We start from the raw sequence: 18,209 nt of genomic DNA on the forward strand, positions 1-18,209 counted from the left end.
TGCAATAAATTCTGAAAAAGCGACAGGCTGTTAGCGGCATCAATTTATGAAGGAAACTTAGACAATTTTTGTTATAACCTCTGAAATATGTTTTCTTAGAACCAATATTATGAAAATTGGAGGCTTTATCGGGACAAGACAAATGAAGAGTGACGTGATTATATTCAGGTAATGAGACGCTGTAAAAGGAATGGGAGGGGTAGAAATGAAAAAATCTTGCAACACACCCATTTTCATATAAAAAGCAAAGATGACTGATTGACTGACTAATCTATCAACTCATAGTCCAAACTACTGAACCAATTGAGCTGAATTTTGCCATAAGGATATTTGCTATGATGTAGACATCCACTAAAAAGGATTTTTGAAAATAGCTGAACGTGGCCATTCAGTCCTTTCAAGACTGTTGGCTCTGTCTACCCCGCAAGGGATATAGACGTGAACATATGTATGTATAAACAGGAACTAGATAACTAGATTATTTGTTTTCACCCTAGTGAACACGCGGGCGCACTTAAAAACTTTTTTTTTTAATCACGAATATTTTAACGACTGCACTGACTTCTAAAGGTACTTAATATTTAAAGTTAAATAAGACATATTTGAAATATATATTTTAAATTCTTTTCACCGAATGAAAGCCCATCAGAGGTAACAAAGAAATGATGATGTTACTTTAATGTAGTGACATTAAAGTAACAAAGAAACGATGATGTTACTTTAATGTAGTGACATTAAAGTAACAAAGAAATGATGATGTTACTTTAATGTAGTGACATTAAAGTAACAAAGAAATGATGATGTTACTTTAATGTAGTGACATTAAAGTAACAAAGAAATGATGATTTTACTTTAATGTAGTGACATTAAAGTAACATCATCATTTCTTTGTTACCTCTGATGGGCTTTGATTTGAATCTCAAATATATCGTGAAGCCAAACAGCTGAACGTGGTCTTTCAGAGTTTTTGAAGACTGTTGGCTCTGTCTAGGGTTATAAACGTGATTATACCCATGTATGTATTTAATGAGTGACTTTATTCTTAAAGGTCATAAAACCCATCTATTCTAAAGTCGGTTCATAAAAAACGTATCGATAAATTATCCACTAAGTTTGTTGCATAGGTATTTTATAAATTCTGCAAAGGAAATGTTGAAACAAAATTGTCTCACAAACTATAACGGTTTCCTACCAATACGGCGGATGTTAGGCGGAAGGTGTTGTGGTATTGTTACCTTCGTCGCAAACCTCAACTAGGTCACTAAAAGAACTTACAATACATACGAGAGCATTCTGATTTTATTCATAACTGCCACGCTGTGCGACGTCGGGTGAAACTCGACTTGAGAAAATTTTACCTACTTTTCTAAGGAAACTTATCAAATAACTAGATTTTGCCAACAATTTCCCGGGCTCATATTGTCATAGGTCACAAATAAAATGGCAAAAAGAACCTTTTCTGGGATTAAAAGTACTTTTCCATGTGATTTGAGATTGTACTATTTATAAGACTTTTTAACAAAACTATGTGTAAATTTCACAAAGATTCATGAAGAGAAGAAAATTATGGAAAATCATTCCGAATTTCCAACTAACCTTCTCCGGTTTACATGCATACATATTAGTATCACTTATATGACGGCCTCTGTGGCGCAGCGGTAGTACGCTTGTCTGCGACATCGGAGGTCCCGGGTTCGAATCCCGGCCAGGGCATGATGAGAAAAGAACTTTCTCTGATTGGCTTGGGTCTTGGATGTTTATCTATATAAGTATCTATTATAAAATATAGTATCGTTGAGTTAGTATCTCGTAACACAAGTCTCGAACTTACTTCGAGGCTAACTCAATCTGTGTAATTTGTCCCGTATATATTTATTTATTTATTTATACTTCTTTATCTCGTATATATCCCTTGCCCGGAAGACCACGTTCAACTGTTTGGCTGAGTGATAGAATTGAGATTGATATAAAGTGACAGGTTGCTAGCCCGTCGCCTAAAAGAAGAAGTTGAGGCACATTACTTTTATAGCGTCAACAATGGCTCTTCACATGAGCCGAATAAGACTTATCATCGATGGTATGTAAATTTGCTTACGAAGATATTACGTAGGCTAATGGATACCCGGGTAGTCTTTTGAAAAACCCTCTCACGTTTTTCTCAAAATATAGATTGTATGGAAGAACTACATTTATCACAACTACATTACGGTTGAGAGTAGATTATTAATGACAAATTTGTTTAATAATAATGGCTACATTTTACTTTAATACTTTACAAAAACAAGTGTCAATTTATTTTCTTATGCTTCAACTTCATTTAAATGTCCGTTTGGAATCATACATACATATATATGGTCACGTCTATAACCCTTGCGGGGTAGACAGAGCCAACAGTCATGAAAAGACTGAATGGCCACGTTCAGCTATTTGGCTTCATCATAAAGCCGGCTGAGTGTGGCGTTTCAGTCTTTTCAAGACTGTTGGCTCTGACTACTCCGCAAGGGATATAGACGTGACTACTTGTATGTATGTAGGCACTTCTTCTTTCTCATGGCGTCAAAGTGTCATTCAATAAAATTGCGACGCTGTATTTCATGAATAAAATTCTATAACATTCATATTTCGAAGCATTATTTACAAAGACGAAATTTTACAGAATCGCATGTCATTTATATGGAAAAATTGAAATTTTCAGCAGAGCTGATGTGAGTTTAAAACAATTTATTTTCGACATTATAACGTTTCTCTTCGTAAGACGAGTATAAATATGACAACTTCGTGATGTGTAAAGTAAGCACTTTGATCTCTATAATTGTTTCAGTCGATTCTCGGAATTGAATTTGTACGACGTGAGTTTTAGACTCTTGACATTTCACTCGGAGTAACATTGAAATTTAGAAAATCCTTTGAATGAAATTCTCAACTTCTTAGGAATGATAATGTTACTAATATTTAGATGTACAATAAATATAACATTTATTTCTAGACTTGTATACTTTAAACGAATGAATAAAACAATAAATTAGCATGAATATGTAACATATAATAAAAAAGCCAATCCCTTAGTCGTCTTTTACGACATTCATGAAAAGGAGACGGAGTGGTCCTATTCTTAAGTGCAGAAAACCAAAGAATTTTTTCCTATTCTAAGTCGCAAACATACGTCTGACGGTAGACCAGCTTTAAACTGATAAGTTACGATCTTTACTCAGAATTTAACTGGAGCAGTTTCATAATAAATTATGAAAGTGTAGTACTAAGCGTGACCACTACTGCTATGCCTTTCGTATTTTCGTCAACACCGTCACCAGCTCCAACAGCCGTGATCGTCTAGTGGTTAGGACCCTACGTTGTGGCCGTAGTAACCCAGGTTCGAATCCTGGTCACGGCAGTGAAAACTGTCATGGTGGAGCGTTATTTTTTAATCACGAAAGCCACGGAAATTTTAATTAAATACAAGAAGATGTAGTTATGATGAAGAAGATCATGAAAAATAATGTTTAAATTTCTGTCAGATACCTACTCGTAACTACCAATATGTTGTCGTAAAAGGCGACTGAATAATTCAACCACATACAAAAAGTTAACATTAAACTTTGTTATTTATGACCTTGTTATTTGTGAACCCTTTATAAATACATACATATAATCACGTCTATATCCCTTGCGGGGTAGACAGAGCCAACAGTCTTGAAAAGACTGATAGGCCACGTTCAGCTATTTGGCTTTAAGGTTGAATTGAGATTCAAATAGTGACAGGTTGCTAGCCCATCGCCTAAAAGAAGAATCCCAAGTTTATAAGCCTACCCCTTAGTTGCCTTTTACGACATCCATGGGAGAGAGATGAAGTGGTCCTATTCTTTTTTCTATTGGTGCCGGGAACCACACGGCGAAACGGGAACCATATTATCATACCTGTTAAGTAAATTAGGTACCTTTATTGAGCGCCGGTGGTCGACCGGTTAAAGTGCTGCCTAAAATGCACAAGTATTGCATATCGGCACAGGTTCAAATCCTACCTCGGCCATATATCAATGACCCTTTTCTGACTTATGTACGTTAGTTTGAGTGCTAACCGATGCTGTTACCGTCTTAGTTTCATGGCATGTCTCAAGTCTGCGTTTGGCTTAAACAGCCAATCAAAAGGCTTTCACAGAAATTATACCGAAGTGCCTGTCCGCCATTATCGACAAATGGACCTCATTAGCTTATTGACATCTTCACAATATCCATTGGCTAATAATGCTTTCGTCCAAGTGCCGTGTGGTTCCTGTCATTCTTGATAGGATTCCATCTCTTTCCCATGGATGTTGTAAGATGCGACTGAAGGTATAGACGTACATTCAGGTAGTATTATTATATTCAATCATATCCCTTACGGGGTAGGCAGAGCCAACAGACTTTAAAAGACTGTCTACCCCGCGAGGGATACAGACGTGATTATAAGTAGCATGTTATATGTACTACGACAATATTAAACATTGCATACACCAATCATATAACAAAACTGCAATTATAAAACCAATTACACGCTGTATTATAAACGGCGCCGCGGGTCACAAAAACTGTTCCAGTTCAACACAACACTGTCAAATTGAAAAGTTAATTTCTCCAAAGCTATTCCAATTGCACAAATAACTTTCCAATTTGACACCTTTGCATCGACGAAGATAGTGGTCGAGTTTTTTAAAGATTAACACACCAGCTTCAACAGCCGTGATCGTCTAGTGGTTAGGACCCTACGTTGTGGCCGTAGTAACCCAGGTTCGAATCCTGGTCACGGCAGTGAAAACTGTCACGGTGGAGCTATTTATTTTATCTTTTCTACGTGAGATTCCATTTTTACACATAAACATACAATATTTATAAAACTTATTAACTGATGACGTGCCGTATTTCCGGCACCATTAGAAAACAAAGAATAGGACCACTCCAACTCGTTCCCATGGGTGTCATAAAAAGCGACTAAGGGATAGGCTTATAAACTTGAGATTCTTCTTTTAGGCGACAGACTAGCAACCTGTCACTATTTGAATCTCAATTCTATCATCAAGACAAAAAGCTGAACGTGGCCTATCAGTATTTTCAAGACTGTTGCCTCTGTATACCCCGCAAGGGATATGGCCGTGACTATATGTATGTATGTATGTATGTATGTATACAGCATAACATGGCCTTTAAAAGACGTCGTCTTTTCAAGACTATTGGTTCTGTCAACCCCGTAAGGGATATAAACGTGTTCATATATGTAATGTAATTAAAATTTAACTACTAAGCCACCCTTAGTTAAACTAATTAGTGAAATGACAGCAGGTTAATGTGGCATCACGTTTTCAATCGGCAAATGCATGTGCATTTGAGCTTATACGGAAATCTCAAATGCACATGGGACTCCCGAGAGCTTTAGTGATTAAAATTTCCAATTTGAATATTCCATTCCACATTACTCTAAAATTACCCAACTCAGTCGCAAGGAGGTATATTTTTCAAAGGATTTTCACTGTAATCTTGTGAGTTTGGGCGCTGATGGTACACCTCATTTTATTCGGTGTTAATGAAACAAATTCGAACTCTTTAGTGGGTTTTGGCCTCTGTTCCTATAATATTTCGATCACTTGTCAGTTCATGATAGAAACGCGATCTGTTCCTGATTGGCCTGGGCTAAGATATTAGATTTGATACGATACTAAAGAATTTGATACGTGTAAAATATTCCATAACACAACTCTCGAACTTTTGAATTTTGAAGTAAGCTTAGTGCCGTGTGGTTTCCGGCACCAATACAAAAAAGAATAGGACAACTCCATCTCTTTCCCATGGATGTCGTAAAAGGCGACTAAGGGATAGGCTTACAAACTTGGGATTCTTTTTTAGGCGATGGGCTAGCAACCTGTCTCTATTTGAATCTCAATTCTATCATTAAGCCAAATAGCTAAACGTGGCCATTTAGTCTTTTCAAGACTGTTGGCTCTGTCTACCCCGCAAGGGATATACACGTGACGATATGTATGTAAGTTAGCTTTACTTACATATACATTTTCGCCTACATTTATTTACGTTTGTTAGTTTTTAAGGCATTTGCTCTCATCTTTTTATTTAAATAACTTGTCTTAAATTTATAGACCGTCAAACGTTTTATATCTCAGTTCAGACTAATTTCTACTTCCAACGGGTCAATTCAAGACATTAGCAACTTGGACGACAATATAACAAAATCCTTCGAAAGCCCAAAAAAAAACGCTACACTTCCATTAATGATCCAAAAATATCGGAACATTTTGAACCTCTAATCTGCCAGAGAGAATTTTTGGAGCGTTATCAAAACATTTAATGAGCGGTAAGAAATGAATTACATGATATTGCGACACTTCAGATGATTAACTTTCAAGCGAGGACGTTGTTAATTCTGGAGTAAATTGATTTGATTTATTTCTTTTTTTAAATTTGTCAGGTTTAATTGGGCAACATTTTTTAATATCTGTAACATCCTGCAATTAAATCCATCATGAATAATTAATCAAGTACTCGTAAGTATGTATTTATAAAACTAAATATTTTATTTACGTAAAAATCGAACGCTTAAAATAATTTTCATGGATATATCAGTAAACTGAGAGTTCAATTACTTTACTTTACTTTATGCCGTGTGGTTCCCGGCACCAATACAAAAAAGAATAGGACCACTCCGTTTCTCTCCCATGGATGTCGTAAAAGGCGACTAAGGGATAGGCTTACAAACTTGGTATTCTTTTTTAGGCGATGGGCTAGCAACCTGTCAGTATTTGAATCTCAATTCTATCATTAAGCCAAATATCTGAACGTGGTCATTCTCTTTACTGTTGGCTCTGTCTATGTGTTCTTTTTCTTCTCGATAACATTCCATTATAAAAATTTTCTACAAACTGACATTTTTGCCTTCAGTGCCTATAGCACTGAAGGCAGGATGCCAAACAGGCTCTGCATTGTTATACAAGATTACATTTTTTTTTTGTTCTGTATACTTTTATGTTGGCTGTACTAGTTAGAGGGAAGATATAAGAAAAAAGTAAAATACAAAATTAAAATGAATAATACTTAATTAAAGCTGAAATTGAATTTATTTTTACAGTCGAAGTATGCATAGGATCGTGCAGCAGTTTGCTGTCAAAGAGAAGTTGTGATTTAAACATGAGCAAATTGGACTGAACTAGTGTTTGCTTTGCGAAAGATGCAGTCTCGAATTAGCTTTAGAACACGCGAGCGCTTTCCATTTTATGCCTGCCTAGTTACAAATTCCTTCTAATGTTATAAACTACACTTGGGTCGCAAAGAGTCCGTAGAGATTTTCAGAAATAACAAGGCGTAACTACATTATATATTATACACTAGCTGTGTCTGCAACTTCTTCCGCGTGGAATAGTTATTTTGAGCATTATTGAAGCCCTCAATGATGAATAATTTTCCCCGTTTTTTTTCACATTTCCATTATTTCATTGCTCCTAATAGTTGCAGCGTGATGTTAAGTATATAGCCTAAAGCCTTCCTCGATAAATGGTCTTTTCAACGCAAAAATATTTTTTTTAAAACCAGTAGTTCCTGAGATTCAAACAAACAAAGAAGCAAAGTGATTTATTTCTTTTATAAATATGTACTAGTTCTAGTAACAGTATAAATTTCTGGGCAATAAAGATATTCCAAACAAACAAAGCTAAACATGTTTTCATTAACCATACAAAATTCAAATGTTCGTGCCAAAGAAAAAAGAAATTTACTCAACAAGAACGGATGTTGTTGCTCATTATAAGTTTGTTTGGGCTTCAGAGAATTATCGAGTTGTTTACACAGCAAAAAATGGGTGATAAACCGAGAAGTTTCCTTCTGAACGCTGACACAGAGCAAATAAACCGTTTCCAAATACAGTGGCCATATTTGTTTTCAATTTTGGGATGTGCGATTAGTCTGAATCTTCTAAAATATTATATAGTATAAATAAAGATAAATGATTTGTAGGTATATTTATTTACCAGCATCTTTGTTTCTTATTTGTAACGAAGAAACTCAAAAACGACTGGAATTATGATGTTATTTGATTGATCAATAATGTCTTGAGACATGTAAAGAGAAACAAATTTATAGTTGGATCATTCTAATAGCCAATAGGGATCAAATCTACTTACTACTTTTTTTAAATTCTTGACGCATTTGTACTACTTATCGTTACAAATGCCTGTCTTTATAATCTATCACTATAAACTAATCATATTTCTTTTCATAAAAAGAACTAATAATCACCTCCTGATCAAAGAGGTACTATTAGTAGATCTGATCCTGATCAAATAACAGAGTAGAGAACTCTATAAATCGCTTAATGCTATGACTTGGACCAGACATAAAACAACTAAAACATCGTATGATTAAAACGGTCATTCATTTAATCAAGTATGTGAACTGGTATTGTTATAATCAGTGTAAATAAATACTTACTGATAACCCCATTTATCAATAAGATGTACAAGGCTTGGTTTATTATCTGTGCATTGTGTTCTTCGGAGGCGTGTGAGTATGACTATATAATTTTTATTGTATTTATTTACTTTTATTCTGAATCAATCAAAGCTGCCCTCGTAGCATGGCACGCGCCGTTTTAATCGCGCGAAAAACTAACGCTGTCCCGTTTCAAACCGTAATAGAAAGCGAAACAGCGATAGGTTATCGCGCGATAAAAACGCGCGTGTCATGCTATGGGGGCTGAGGTTATGAACATGGGATTACTCTTTTAGGTCATGGGCTAGCAACTTGTCACTGTATCTATAAATCTCATACAAACATAAAATCACGCCAGTTTTCCGGACGGATAGGCAGAGACTAAATCTTTCCCCTTGCCACGATCCCTGCATACTTCTTTTGCGCGTCATCCCCATTCTAAATTCATTCAATTCTCAATTCTATCATTAAACCATCCGACATAATGTGACCTACAAGTCTTATGAGTAAGTGTGTAACTTTTATCCTGAGATGTCATATAAAATTAATCTTTGTTAATCCAAGTAAAAGTAAATGTCATAATGTGTAGTTTGTTCCGCCGCTTCTACAACACGTGCGATTTAAAATACTCAATTTATTCGAATGATACCAAAGACATTATGAAAATGAAAAAGAATGTTTTGGTCAATAACTAGAATAAAAACTGCAGTATTCAGTATCATTACAGTAAGATATTTCGAAACGCGGTCTTTAGGATACGCGCAATATGAGAGGGAAAATTAAGAAGAACTATTATATTGGACAAATCCTTTTCTTCTGAGGCTAGATTTACTTTTATATAACAATATGATATAATAACGAATAATAACGAGATATGTTAGCAACCTGTCACAATATTAAAAATTGCGATTGCAAAGAGCTTAAGTGTACTTTTGTCCAAACATTTGTTGACAAACAAGTTAATTTTTCGCAGTTAATCCTCTAAAATGTCAAGAGAAACCGCAGGAGAAGCATTGTCTTATAGAATGGATGGTACGTGACCGTTGGCCGCATACAGTGAGGTTAATATTTTTATTTATTTCCGGTACGTTGTCTTAATTTACCTCATTGTTACATTTGTCTAATGCATTTCAATGTTCTAGATTCCCTCAATCTTATCGTACCACGTTGTGCTACCAACAATAGTGAAAATTCTTTTATTTTTTTGATTTTCGGCATTAAGAAATCACTTTATTAGATCTGTTCTGTAGTAGTTATAATAAATTAACCTCGAATAATGAGTAATTAGACGGGGTACTCTTAACTCTTTCTTATACGTTTTTATTTCTTTTTTTTGTTTTGTTACTATAATATTTTATATTATCTGTTGTTCTTAAAATAGATTATTATATGTATAAAGCCTCGAATTAAGTTCGAGACTTGTGTTCGAGATACTTACTCAGCGATACTATATTTTATAATATCTTATAATATTTAAACAGCTATTATTTAAAATTATAATGTATAAAATTATAATTTACGTATTGTTTGATTTGTTTGATCCGCCTAGGTACTGGATGCTTAACTATATAAGTATTTATTATAAAATATCATATAGTTGAGTTAGTATCTTGTAAAACAAGTTTCGAACTTACTTCGAGGCTAACTCAATCTGTCCCGCAGATATATATATATATATATATATATATATTAATTTTCTCGAAATACATGCGCCCTTGACCGGCTTTGTTTTCAGATACGTTTACGACTGGGTGACCCGCAAGTGTTTCGAGATAAGGTGGTCAGACCACTGTCCAGACGTGCCTGTTCCGACCACTTCCAACAACTTCCCTAGCGAAGACGAGTGCTTGGACCAATGTTCTGGATGGAATTAAATCATACATATATACAATTAGCTGTGTGTAATAACGAAAAAAAGAAAAATTGTTTATTTGGTCCGAAAAATAAGAACACATTACAAATATGTCAATTTACATCTACAACATACATACATACATAAATCACGCCTCTTTCCTGGAGGGGTACGCAGAGACTTCATCTTCCATTTGCCACAACCCCTGCATACTTCTTTCGCTACATCCACATTCATAACTCTTTTTATGCAAGCTTGTCGGTTTCGGATACTCTTGACCTGACCTTTTGGTAGAACGTCTCGGTTGTTACATACATACAAATATTCACGTCTATATCCCTTACGGGGTAGGCAAAACCGCCTTTTAGAAAATACAGAAAGTTATATACTATATACTTGGGATTCCTCTTTAAAGCGATGGGCTAGCAACCTGTCACTATTTTAATCTCAATTCTATCATAAGGCCAAACAACTGAACGTGGCCTCTCAGTCTTTTAAAGACTCTGGCTCTGTCTACCCCGCAAGCAATATAGAGTGTTTAGGTATATAATACGTTTTGTTATTTATTTAGTAATTATTTACAAATTGATACGACAAAATTACAACGTTAAGAATAACGCAAACAAAAAATAAATTCAACTGTTTTTATTTTTTTGTGGAGTGACAACTCTGTATAAGGTCAGTGCAAATTAAGTGTAAACATTTGTAGGGTGCTCCCAATAATGGATACCAAACATTTGTCGTTAATTTATTGGTCGATGGATCTTCATTTCTGTTAAGAATGATTTGTTTTCATTAAATTTTCTCTTAAAGCTATCGTTGGTTTGTTATTCTTTTTCTAATTAATCATATAAAATACAAAACTTCATAGGAAACGGAACAGTCATGATATTATATCTTTTGTTTTATTTTCGCATTTATATTTTTACTAGCTTTCACACGCAACTTCGCCCGAGCGGATTAAGCGCCACCTTCACTTAACGTGTGAATTTATCGCCATCAACAAAAGTATGCAGGCTTTTCCCAAATCCACTGGAATTTTATTTTTTAAAAAGGGATGAAAAGTACTCTATATCCTTATCCAGACTCTTAATTGTAAATACCTACTTAAATCTTGAAGATTGGTTGGTTCAGTAGATAACGCGTGAAAACATAACAAACAAATAAACTTTCTTTTGCATTTACGATATTATCTGTGTATGTGTTAGTGTTAATCTGTGGCTAGAAATATGTAACTCTGCATTTTTGTTTCGGCCGATGAGTTAGCAATTTGTTTCTATTTAAATATCATTTATTACCTCTTTTTAGGACTGTGGGCTAAATTTACCCCGCTAGGATTTAAATCAATGTGTATAAAGTTTTGTTTAAGAATTTGTTTAATTTTATTTTTATTTATTAATACAAATACATTAGCAGCTTAAAGCTGATGCGTGTATAGCACTGCACTTGTGTTTTATTGCTACGTCCTTGTTAGCTATAAAAAACATTTTTTTTCTTGTAGATAATTTAGTTACAAGATTTATATCAAACTTTTTAACAGAAAAAAGAGTATACAGACAAAGAAAGAATAGTATTTATTTGATGATTTAGTATTTTAAACATTTGAAAATTTCAGTGTGACAAAATGATGAAAGTTCTTTCATGATCTAATTTTAAAACAAGAATAAAATTAATTAGACAGAAACACACTAAACGATAAAGGTGTGGCGACTATTAGACAAAGTGCAGAGTAACGAAAGAAACAGAAGTCACGCACGAAGTTATTAATATAGATGTACAATTGTACATAACAGCTCTAATGAATTGGTTGAATAAAATAAGATCAATATTTAGATATCTACAAATAATACTGTCTCAATAAATGCTGGTAAATTGAAAATGTTTTTGCGTTCGCAGTATTAAATATTCAATGGCGTAATTTTATATTTCCATTTCATGTTTTAAGTGCCCATATAATATGAGCGTGCGTACAAAATATAATACACTATCGTTTGAAATATAATTTAATTCTATAAATCCATACATATTCTTAATTAAGCGGTACTTACATCTATAAACACGTGAGAAATGGAATAGGAACTTATTTTAAAATAACGGTACTCAGTAATCTTCCGATGCTTATTCAAGAATATATAGGTATTTATTTAACACGTACATAGCAAATAGAAGATCTCTCTCTATTTAATTTCGATCACATTCCTGAACATTCTGTCACGTAATAAAGAAACGCCCTTGGAGCATAAACACGCCGCCTCTGTCGCTTCATTACTCTGTGACGCCGCGCCCCAAGGCCACGAAAACTATCAACGCGAACGACTGAATTTTCCAACTATCTATCTCTTTTTAACATTGAGTACCTCATGAGACAGACTGATAAACAAGGCTTTGTTATTCAGGTTCCCATTTTCGTGGCCAAACCTATAATTCTAAACCCGCAGACAGTGTTTTGTGTCTGCGGAGTTAACAGGCTGGTTTTACCGTTGTTTACCGCTTTTGTTAAGTTTAGTTACCGTCGAGGGATGGGGAACAAAGTAGTTACATTTACGGAACAGCAACTTGAGGATTACCAGGTGACATTTTAATGTGATTACTTTTATTTGAGCCGTAATCATCCTTCCGTTGAAAAAAAAAATTACCAAAGAAGTGCTAAGTACTGATTAGAAAGTTATAGTATACTACTAATAGTTTAAGATATTGTATCGTGTCTCCATTTGGATATCTCGGGTCCATATACCCCGGATTTTTGAGAAGCTTGCGTGGGGATATAAATCCAACACGTAGAGGCCCTTTGGAGAAGTTGATGTTAAATTACTATAATAAAATGTATTATTATTATAAATTTTCTTCATAGAAATGTTAAATAAGTATATATCTATTTAACTTCCTACATAAATACGTAAATTTATATTTGTAAATAGGCACTGACATGGAAATAAAATTCTAATAGGAGGAAAAGTATTATATTGATTTATTATAGTCAAAATGAAAAATATTTGACTCTTAAAGAAGAGAAAGAGGCGTGATTTTATGTATGTATGTATGTATTTGACTCTTAAACAGATTAAAATGTTCTTTTTTTGTAAAATCCTTCCGAGTAAGGACTCAAAGTAATTCTTGCCTCTTTCAGCAAAATCCGCTTAGTGGTTGTGGATTTGCGTTAATAAGATTAGTCTGTCAGTCACCTTTTTCAGTCGGATTTGATAGAATTGCAATATTCTTATTTCATTAGGACTGTACATTTTTCACAAGGAAGGAAATACTCAGGTGAGTGAAATGAGGGAAAGTGAGAACATACATATATCTTCTTTATGACAATGATCTCTGAATCCTAATTCGTTAGCCTTCAACTTTTGTGAAAATGAGTGCAGGGTTGCAGTGCCATGTGGTTGCCGGCAACTATAGAACCTCCATCTCTCTTCCATAGATGTCGTAAAAGGCGACTGGAAGCGAGTGATAAGCTTATAAACTGGGATTCTTCTTTTAGGCGATGGGCTAGCAACCTGTCACTACTTGAATCTCAATTCTATCATTAAGCCAAATCGCTGAATGTGGACATCAGTCTTTTAAGACTGTCGGCTCTGTCTACTTCGCAGGGGATATACATATGTATGTATGTATGTATGATGCAGTGGTTAGACGAAAGTCGCTTCCCGGAATAGTAGTTTTACGCAAACCTCGAACTTCTTGTTATTCTTACTTTCTTATTTGTTCTTCTAATTCTTAATTTAAGGTACAGACGTAACTTACACTATTACCAGAGGGCTGATAAAATAAATAACCAATTATTATTTTAGCCTCGTTTTGAAGATAAATCAAGAAAATAAAATGTTGCCGTGTGCGTGTCAACTGAATGTGGTCTAACAATAACTTTTGTTACCTAATTGTTTGTCAAGACATTACCGAAACTTTCAAACTTACCTACGGAATTAATATTATACCTGACATTATGTATAGTTTTACTTGGCAGAGTTTATCTGCGAAAAATCTATAGAAAATTCTCATTTATATTTTTTTACAAAAGAGAAAAATTTGCAATATACATATTTTGATACACGCGCTGAAGGCTTCTTGCGAGTCAGACACAGACATATGTACATGCATATATTTACGTCTTTTTCCCTTACAGGGTAGACAGAACTAACAAGACAATGATGTTTTAGTCAAAAGACAGGGCTGGCTATAATCAAAAACCGCGGATTTGCTATGATAAAATAACCATCTTTTATCTTAGCGTTATCCTTATAAGACAGGAGATTTTATTTACAAAAGGTTTTCAAGATGTACCTAAAAGAAATGCTAATTAAACACCCATCACGTAAATTAAAGTATACCATTTTATTAGCCGAGGGTGGGTACTAAATGGATTTGGTAATGACCTTCTTACCGACAGATTAGTGACGAAGCCTTCTACCAAATTTATTTTATATCGATCGACTATATTTATAGATAATGAAATAAACGACTGCTTTCTTTATTTATAAACTAACAACAGCTTCGGCCGCGTTAACCTTACATCCCCTTTTTTCCGTTCCCGTGGGAATTTCTAACATAAAATATTAGCCTCTTATGTAACTCCTGAAGATTATGTTTGCGCAAAATTTTGCCTGATATATGTAGACTCCAGTCTTCAACAACTTGGATGTTACAGTTAAATGTACATACATACATAGTATTCTATTTAGTTTGTGCATACATATACGAGTTCTCCAATTACTTGATGGAGAAAATATATAAATAGTTATATCCTTTAAATCTCATATTTTATTTTCAGAGTATTCAAACGTTTCAGAGAAGTGAATCCTGACCTGATTCCGAAGCGGATGACAGGTGACCAGGCGCACACTATTGCTGTACCGGTGGATCAAATAGAACAACTACCTGAGTTGAAGGTAAAAATCATCTTGAGTTCGTGGCCTTAACATACTTGAGCTTGGGGTCTACTTTGCTTCTGATCTCTCTTCAATTTTTTTTGGTCTATAGTTAGACCATATACCTATGTATATTTTATCAACTTTTATTATGAATTTCGGGAACTCCTCATCTATCATGAATAATATGATCACCCTTGTATTCGGAAAGTTGGTGAAGTCACTTCCTTACCTACCTAAGTATATATGTTTATCAAGAGAATAATGATGATTCTTCATTTTCTTCTAGGAAGAAGAATCATCCATTCATCCAGTAAACGTCACCTGACCTGACGTTTCCTGGATGCATCCTTTGACGATCTCTGTGGCGCAGCGGTGGTACGCTTGTCTGTGGCCAGGGCATGATGAGAAAATAACTCTAATTGCCCTGGGGTCTTGGATGTTTATCTATATAAGCATTTATTATAAAATATAGTATCGTTGAGTTAGTATCTCGTAACACAAATCTCGAACTTACTTCGAGGTTAACTCTATCTGTGTAATTTGTCCTGTATATAAAAAGGAATTCTCACCTCTCTTGAAAGACCTTTAAACCTCAAATTTTAAGTAAGATATATGCTATGATATATCTATATGCCATCATTTAAGTAGGTATATATTAGCAAAGTAATTTTTTTAAATTCCTTATCATAGTCAGAGTATCTTCTTTCAGGAGAACCCGTTCAAGCGCCGCATCTGTCAGGTGTTCTCCCACGATGGCAAGGGGAACCTCACCTTTGAAGACTTCCTCGATATGATGTCAGTGTTCAGTGAAGCTGCCCCGAGGGACATCAAGGCTTGGTAATTGACATACATATATAAAATCACGCCTCTTTCCCGGAGGGGTAGGCAGAGACTATATCTTTCCACTTGTCACGATCTCTGCATACTTCTTTCGCTTCATCCACATTCAAAACTCTCTTCATGCAAGATCGGCGGTTTCGGGTACTCTTGACCTGATCTTTTGGCAGAACGTCCTTAATCCGTCCTCCATCTAAGTACGTTCTAGACGAACGTCCATCCCACTCCTAATTTCCATCCACACTCTTCTTGTAAATTTGCTTATTCAACCTGCTTTCATTCATCTTCTTCACATGACCAAACCATCTGAACATGCCCTTTTCTATTCCTGTTACTATATCTTCTTTCACATCACTACATATTTTCAATATTGAAGTATTCACGTTAGCTGTGACTAGAGTCTCTTCTTTTACCTCTCACTCACCTCACTTGAGAGGAAGCCGTGGTGTCAATTATTGACCATGTTTTGAATCGTATTGAAAAATACGAAGCAATTCCATCCTGACCTCCGCAATACTTGCGGGAGATACTTACCCATATACCTTACATTCATGGTATCTAAAGCTCTTGATAAATTTGCCTATTCCCTTAATCGCCTTCACGACATCCATGGGTAAGAGATTTAAAGTACCGCAAACTACACAGCACGGCGTCTTTAATAAATTAATTTCCGGTTACGTTCGCTGCTATCTAAGGTGTGGCTTGAAGGACGGTCGTTAGACCAGCATAATGATTGCCATGAATTATGGTATCGATCTGTTGTCTTAGTGGTGGCGATTCCTATCCATTTTACACCTTCAGTTTTCTGCTATGACTGGCTTTAGTGAACAAGTAACTGAGAAATGCTTCAAACAGTTTATCCCCAGGAAAAGAAGCAAGGCGCAGAGGATACAACTGCGGGGCTAGCATGAAACGCGTGAAGACTTTTTTAACGCGCAACTATCGCTGTCCCGTTTCATGTCATAAGAAAAAGCGAACCAGCGATAGTTTATCGTGCAACAAATACGTCGTCGCGTGTGGTATGCCAGCCCTACTGGGAACAGGCCAAGATGAGACAAGAATGGTAGTTTAGTGTAGGTAGAAAGGGGGAATTAGGGGAATAACTGTAACGTCGTAAAATAAACAAAAGATTAAAAAATTCTCGCTATCATTAGGTATTTCAACGTACCTACCTGCGTAAAAAAAATTACTTTACATTTAACCCAATTCACCGATTTAGAGCTAGCTTATAAATAATGTGTGGTTCCCGGCACCAACACAAAAAAGAATAGGACCACTCCAGCTCTTTTCCATGGATGTCGTAAAAGGCGACTAAGGGATAGGCTTACAAACTTGGGATTCTTTTTTAGGCGTTGGGTTAGCAACCTGTCACTGTTTGAATCTCAATTCTATCATTAAGCCAAATAGCTGAACGTGGCCATTCAGCCTTTTTAAGACTGTTGGCTCTGTCTACCCCGCAAGGGATATAGACGTGACCATATGTATGTATGTATGTATGTTATAAATAATTATATAAAAAATAATACATGAACATTGGTCTTTCAAAATCTTCATTATACCTCTCTAGGTACGCCTTCCGTATCTACGATCTAGACAACGACATGTACATTGGCCGAGAGGACCTCCTTGAGGCGACGAGGCTCCTCACCAAAGATGAACTGCATCCCCAAGAGAGAGAGGAAATTGTTGCCAGTGTTCTGGACGAGGCGGACGTGGACGGCGACGGGAAGCTGTCATTTATGGACTTCGAACATGTAGTGGTGCGAGCCCCGGATTTTTTATCAACATTTCATATAAGAGTGTAATGATTTGATGGGATTAAAATAAATGTTTGGCAAATTCATGTTGTATTTTTTTTATTTAATTTTAGAATTCCCTCTTTCCCATGAATGTCGTAAAAGTTCAGATGCAAGCTGCCATGTTGGTCTGGGAGCGAAGAAAACAATTGCGTCGGCTTATCTTCGCGCGCAGAATGTCAATCAAGGTAATGTCTTATAAACTTGGGATTCTGCTGCGATGGGCTAGCAATATGACACTATTTGAATCACAATTCCCTCATTTTTAGCTATGCAGCTTCAAACCGTTTCTATACCACTGCTTATGTTTATGTAATAGAGAAAATTCCGTTCCCGAAAAAGTATATTTATTACTACATATTTGTTACTATGAATAACGTCCGAGAAATC

The 18,209-nt window shown here is 35.3% G+C and overlaps 2 protein-coding genes and 2 non-coding genes across 4 annotated transcripts; all 4 read left to right on the forward strand.

Moving 5' to 3' along the window:
• Positions 1 to 3,319: 3,319 nt before the first annotated feature.
• Positions 3,320 to 3,391, forward strand: Trnah-gug (transfer RNA histidin (anticodon GUG)). Its single transcript has one exon. It is a non-coding gene; the product is annotated as a tRNA-His (tRNA).
• Positions 3,392 to 4,713: 1,322 nt separating this feature from the next.
• Positions 4,714 to 4,785, forward strand: Trnah-gug (transfer RNA histidin (anticodon GUG)). Its single transcript has one exon. It is a non-coding gene; the product is annotated as a tRNA-His (tRNA).
• Positions 4,786 to 8,428: 3,643 nt separating this feature from the next.
• On the forward strand, positions 8,429 to 11,696 carry LOC106136068 (uncharacterized). Its single transcript, XM_013336505.2, has 3 exons — positions 8,429 to 8,535; positions 9,437 to 9,524; positions 10,199 to 11,696. Exons 1-3 carry the CDS (start codon positions 8,487 to 8,489, stop codon positions 10,335 to 10,337), a joined length of 276 nt encoding a protein of 91 aa, XP_013191959.1. The 5' UTR covers positions 8,429 to 8,486; the 3' UTR covers positions 10,338 to 11,696.
• A 1,138-nt stretch (positions 11,697 to 12,834) lies between these two features.
• LOC106136080 (calcium and integrin-binding family member 2) lies at positions 12,835 to 17,828 on the forward strand. The gene is made up of 5 exons (XM_013336518.1): positions 12,835 to 12,885; positions 13,545 to 13,579; positions 15,087 to 15,204; positions 15,896 to 16,023; positions 17,591 to 17,828. The coding sequence occupies exons 1-5, from the start codon at positions 12,835 to 12,837 to the stop codon at positions 17,826 to 17,828; spliced, it is 570 nt and encodes a 189-aa protein (XP_013191972.1).
• The last annotated feature ends 381 nt before the right edge of the window (positions 17,829 to 18,209 follow it).

The sequence above is a fragment of the Amyelois transitella genome, chromosome 3 (assembly GCF_032362555.1).
Source record: "Amyelois transitella isolate CPQ chromosome 3, ilAmyTran1.1, whole genome shotgun sequence".
Classification (NCBI taxonomy): domain Eukaryota; kingdom Metazoa; phylum Arthropoda; class Insecta; order Lepidoptera; family Pyralidae; genus Amyelois; species Amyelois transitella.